The sequence below is a fragment of the Labeo rohita genome, chromosome 20, assembly GCF_022985175.1.
Source record: "Labeo rohita strain BAU-BD-2019 chromosome 20, IGBB_LRoh.1.0, whole genome shotgun sequence".
Classification (NCBI taxonomy): domain Eukaryota; kingdom Metazoa; phylum Chordata; class Actinopteri; order Cypriniformes; family Cyprinidae; genus Labeo; species Labeo rohita.
Window position 1 is genome coordinate 1,819,709 of NC_066888.1, and position 5,756 is coordinate 1,825,464.

General features: G+C 37.8%; 1 protein-coding gene across 1 annotated transcript; it reads left to right on the top strand.

Annotated features, from left to right (window-relative positions):
- The first annotated feature begins 940 nt into the window (after positions 1-940).
- On the top strand, positions 941-5,100 carry LOC127183418 (heparan sulfate glucosamine 3-O-sulfotransferase 5). Its single transcript, XM_051139452.1, has 2 exons — positions 941-1,041; positions 4,167-5,100. Exons 1-2 carry the CDS (start codon positions 941-943, stop codon positions 5,098-5,100), a joined length of 1,035 nt encoding a protein of 344 aa, XP_050995409.1.
- The last annotated feature ends 656 nt before the right edge of the window (positions 5,101-5,756 follow it).

Consider the following 5,756-nt stretch of genomic DNA (forward strand, 5'->3'; position numbering starts at 1 on the left):
TTCTCTGAAGTGCTGATGTCTGTTGTACAAATCACAATCTGAGGAATGAGATATAATTTTTCTCTGAACATGTGCATACTGGGAAATAAATTTTGTTCTGGATTGTGTCGCTCATCGAGTTGACTTTCTCATCATCCACTCAAGAGTGTATGTCCATTCCATCATCCACTCATACAGCACGAGTGGTGTTACCTCTAAAAGACAGACCCTTTTTCCCTAAAAATGCAATAGAATGAAACAAAATCTAGGACGTCTGCTCTTTAGCTGCAATGTCAGATAAAATGGTTTATTTGCGTATTGCTTTAATCCAGCAAGTACCCGGACAACGACTTTGTGAAATGCTTTTTTTCATGCAAAGTAAATTTTGATGTGGCTTTGTGCCAGTTGGAAAAACCACTTTCCACAAAAAGCCTATCTGTCTGCCCTTGCTTGATACAATACGTTTTTCCTCTATAGCTTGGCGGCATGCGAAGAAAAACACACAGTGCATCTTCATATCATAGTGTAGCCACCTCCACTTGTCAAACCACTGTGAATGAAAAGAACAAGAAAATGTTTCTCCAAAACATTTGCTTTGAAAATCATGGTTACATGGTTGAAAGCACATGTTAATGTTCATACCCTTCCTGATTTAGTTGCTGCAATACTAAGATCAGCAGAGGCTCAGTAGACATGTAACTCACGCCAGATTGACTTTTGAAATACATTTATTTCTCAAAGTCACAAACCACATTTGACAACGTAAAAAAATTAAATAATATTATTAACAATTTTATGAATAATGGTGGAAATTCAACATGTTAAAAAATAAAACTTTCCTACCTGTCAACAAGGGGTGCTGTAGAACCCCTAGTTCCTGCGGCCGTGTGTGTACATAAATCATGTTTATATGTATGTGTGTGTCTCTATCCAGGCTGAGGAAGACTGTTGATGGAGGGTGATGCTTCTTTCACAGCAGCAGTGGCAGAGGCTGTTTGTACTGAGTAGCTTGGTGCTAGGGAGCCTTTTCTTTCTGGTGGTCAGAGAGGGCACTTTGGACAGGTATTTATAGCATTCATTCACAGAGAACCACAAGCCCCAGTGTGATTATTCAGCAATAAGCACCTTTGTTCCCATGTACTGAAAATAAACACTTTTCACACTCTGACATATGTAATTTATCAAATAACAACACCCCAAATGTTTAAAAAAAAAAAAAAAAAATGTTTAAAAAAAAAAAACGTTTTTTAACTTTTTAAACTTTTTTTTTTTTTTTTTTAACACATTTGGGGTGTTGTTATTGCCCCTTTCAAACACTTCAGCCGTAAATGTATTCACAGTACAGGATGCCTCGAGTGCCTTATTGCTTTTATAAAACAACAATACAAGCTTTAAAACCAAAAATATATGTATTAATATGTTACTTTTTCCAAAACCATTAAATGACATCCTTTAGCTAGAAAAATGGTCCCAGACAGTGACAGTAAATGGCAAGAGAATGAAACATTTAAATAATATTCCACTGGAAAATGTGGGCTTCCACATAAATGTATCTCCTGCAAAAGGATAAATTTGAGCCAGTTCCTCCTTTACTAAGAAGACTTTCTTTGACAGGGGGAAGGATGTGGCTTCTAAAAAAAGATGAATAACGTAAACATATCACCAGCAGGGGTCTTTCATACCGCATAAAATAAATAATAAACACTTAAATTAGCTGAAATACATAATATGTGGAATAGTTACGAACGTATATTGACTGTTTATGATACTAAGGGTGGTTGCTAAGAGTGGTGTGCAGTAATACACAGATTTGTTGGGTGAAATGATCATAGCAATGCTTTATCGTAACTAAAACACAGCTATTGACCAGAGGTGTTCGATTGGGGTGGGGTTTTTAGCCGTAGTCAACTCCTCGACTTAATTTACTTTACATCAAAACAGGGTCAGGAACATAATACAAGATTGCAGCCATTATTACACACTAAATTCATTTATTTAATCCTTAAAGGGGTGGTTGATTGTGATTTCACTGTTTTAACTTAAATTAGTGTGTAATGTTGCTGTTTGAGCATAATGTCTGCAAAGTTGCAAGGCTGAAAGTTAAATGCAAACGAAGACATTTTCTTTTAAATTTATGGCAGTTTATTGCCTACAAAAATGGCTCGGAAGGACTACAACGAGCTACTTTCCGGGTTGGTGACATCATAAATGAAGATATTTACATAAACCCCACCCCACGGAAACATGCAACAAAGGTGGGCGAGGCAAGAAGAGGAAGAGTTGTTGCCATGTCGTCAAAACCAGCGGTGCACGAAAAAATCTATTCATATATGAATTGCGATTCTGTATTCTAACGATTCTAATGGATTCACAAGTTTCAAAATCAATGTTGCAAAGCAGCAGTTCTTAATGTTGTTTTTCACATCCCTTCTGCTCTGCATGTGCCTTGCTCTGCATCTGTGTGTGTGTGTGTGTGTGTGTGTGTCTCTCTCTCTCTCCCTCTCTCTCACACATCCCCACTTGAGCCCTCCTGCCAATTTGAGCTAAACTAAGTCTAAACTGTCCTAGGTGCCCTGGGTTCACGATTTCTGCCAAGGGGGACCTGCGATTGTGCCCTCGTATTGTACACTTTATGTGTACAGACAGACGGATATTTTCCACATAGCTACAAGAAGCATTAAACATGGACTCACACACAGTTGCCGTAGTAGCGAGCAATACTTGCTGGCAAACACGTCTTACTGTTAGAAAATAAACAATTACTTTACAAAACTGCTACAACGCAATCATATATTCTGCTGTATTAAAGCTTTAATCAGGATAAAACCGCAAGTTATATTAAAAGCTAACATAAGCAGTAGCATTTACAAATCACAGCGTATCTTAAAAATAAAGGTGCTTCACAATGCCATAGAAAAAACTTTTTGTCTAAATGGTTCCATAAAGAACATTTAACATCTGAAAACCTTTCTGTCTCACAAAAGGTTCTTTGTGGCAAATAAGGTTCTTAAGATTATAAAAAGGTAAGCAAGAAAATGTTCTTTAAAAGAACCTTTGACTGAATGGTTCTTTGTGGAACCAAAAATGGTTCTTCTATGGCATCACTTGAAGAACCTTTTGAAGCACCTTTATTTTTAAGAGTGTAAAAGTATGATACAACAACAAACAAAAACACATACCATTCTGAAACGTCCTGTAAGAGCCGTGCTTGCACAGGTTCTGCGCGATCCTCTTCACTAATATTCTCTGGGTCTCAGTCGGGCTCAAATTGATAAGCAATATTTACAACGCCATTGTTTACAATACAACCGGAGCACGCTCTAGTGGTTTAGCAAATCACAACACACTGGGCCAGCTAACTAATCTAAGCCCATTGCGTATTTCTGAGAGAGGGGCTTCACAAAACCCAGAAATCATCCGATCGTTTATCAGAGAAGGGACAGAGTGGTGTAGAATAAAGGTAAATTATGTGAAAAATATTATGCATTTTTTGTTTTGTTTTTTTAAACGAAGCATTAACACATGTTAGACTGCACCCCATAAACACAATCAAGCCTAGAAAAAGCCCAGTCAACCATCCCTTTAAATTCCATTTAGTAAAACCACACACTTTTAGTGTGACTGTCCAAATTAGTCGAATTAAGAGATGACATTACTATGATAGTAGCCTATCAACATCTTTACCTAGCTTTTTTAGTACCTAATTTTAACAGAGGTAAAAGTCAAGAGAAAGCCTTTGCTGAATATTTTTTCAAAATTAAATAAAAGAGAAGATAACATATTCTTTAATGATATCATATAAATACAATGATAGAGTGATGGCACAAAAAACAGTTGAAACAGTTTCAAATATTTTAGATGCACCACAATTAAATTGTGTCTTCTTTTACATAGGGCTACTGAACAGACATTTAGAAGTTTATTTTAAAGTGCAAAGTATTGAAAATAAAAACATAAAGCTCTAGAAAAACTTGCATTGCATCATTAATCAAAGGTTTCACACACATTCCATGCCCAGTTGAACACTTGGGCAAAATCCAGGAAATATGTCATGGTAGTAGACCAACAGCTCACTTGTCCACTTACAAACAGCTACAAAGACTATGGGTATTAGTACTAATTCCTGGGACATAAAACTTCTTGTACACTAAGTTGTTATATATCCAGATGTTTTTCTCTTATTGCAGGCTGCAGCTAATCTGCCCCATTAAGGACAGACTGTCCCCTGCTGGTGCGTCAGGGCAGATTCTATTACATACATTGCAGCACAAACAAGCTCTACGTCTCAAGCTGCACAGGAGAAACAGCACAAGGAAGCAACTGCGAATGTACCACCTCATTAAGCAGCTGCCCAGAGCTATCATCATAGGGGTGAGGAAAGGTGGAACTCGTGCACTGCTGGAGATGCTCAGTCTTCACCCTGATGTTGTCAAGGTCTCCCAGGAGGTCCACTTTTTCGACAATGACCTGACCTATGCTCATGGTGTTGACTGGTACCTCAAAAAGATGCCCTTCTCTTTTCCTCATCAAATAACTATTGAGAAAAGTCCTGCATATTTCATCACTGAGGAGGTACCTGAGAGGATCTTTAAGATGAATTCCTCCATTAAACTTTTGTTGATTGTGCGTGAGCCCACCACCCGCGCTGTTTCTGACTACACACAGGTCTTAGAGGGCAAAGAACGCAAAAACAAAACATATGACAAGTTTGAGGAACTTGTGATTGATACCAACACTTGTGAGGTGAACACAAAGTACAAGGCTGTACGGACTAGCATCTACACCAAGTACCTAGAACACTGGTTAAAGTTCTTTCCCATTGAGCAATTTCACATAGTTGACGGAGACCGCCTCATCACAGACCCACTTCCAGAGCTTAAACTGGTTGAACAATTCTTAAACCTTCCTTCACGAATCAGTCAGTACAATCTGTACTTTAATGCCACACGTGGATTCTTCTGTCTGCACTTCAACTTCATGTTCAACAAGTGCCTGGTGGGCAGTAAGGGCCGGATCCATCCAAATGTAAATCCCTCCATCAAGGAAAAACTGCAACGCTTCTTCCACCCATTTAACCAGAAGTTCTATCAGATCACCGGCAGGACATTCAGTTGGCCCTGAAGATTCCAATAACATCTGTCTTTAAAATTAAGAGACATGACATAGCATAATAGCGTTTTTATAATGTGCTGATTTGCCATTACTATTATTATTGTTTTTATTACAGTGTAAATGTGACAAAATTTGCCAACAAGCATTGCAGTAGTCCAGTCTTGAAATATTGTAATACCCCTTTTGGAAAAAAAAGAAAGAGATAAAAGTAATGACCAAAGGTATTCACTGGAATGGGAGTTGGGTCTTATCGTTGGCAGGGGGGAAGGACAGGGCAGGGTTGGGTTCTGTGCCAATTGGTTTGTTGGTTGCCCATGCCGGTGAGGATGGAGCGGCTGTGGGACCTTGAGAGGTATGAGGTTATCTGCAATAATTCTATCGACTAGTCCATTTCTCACTATTAGTATTAATTTTACTATTATGAATATTATTATTATCACTATTATTATTATCACTGCTGCACTCACTACTTCCACCACTATTATTATTTTGAATAATAATTATTCTATCCTACAATTTTAAAGGTTGGCTATCATCTGTCAGTGTCATTTAATTTGTTTCCATCTATATATTGATTATAAAAAATAGATCTGCATTAGTGATTGTACATGGCGCAATGTTTTGAAGTCACTCAACCAAGAAGTGACCAAGCCTTAACAGAATAT

Coding starts and splice junctions, on each gene's coding strand:
- LOC127183418 (XM_051139452.1), top strand. CDS start 941: ATGCTTCTTTCACAGCAGCAGTGGCAGAGGCTGTTTGTACTGAGTAGC. Junction 1,042..4,166: donor AGAGAGGGCACTTTGGACAG/GTATTTATAGCA, acceptor CTCTTATTGCAG/GCTGCAGCTAATCTGCCCCA.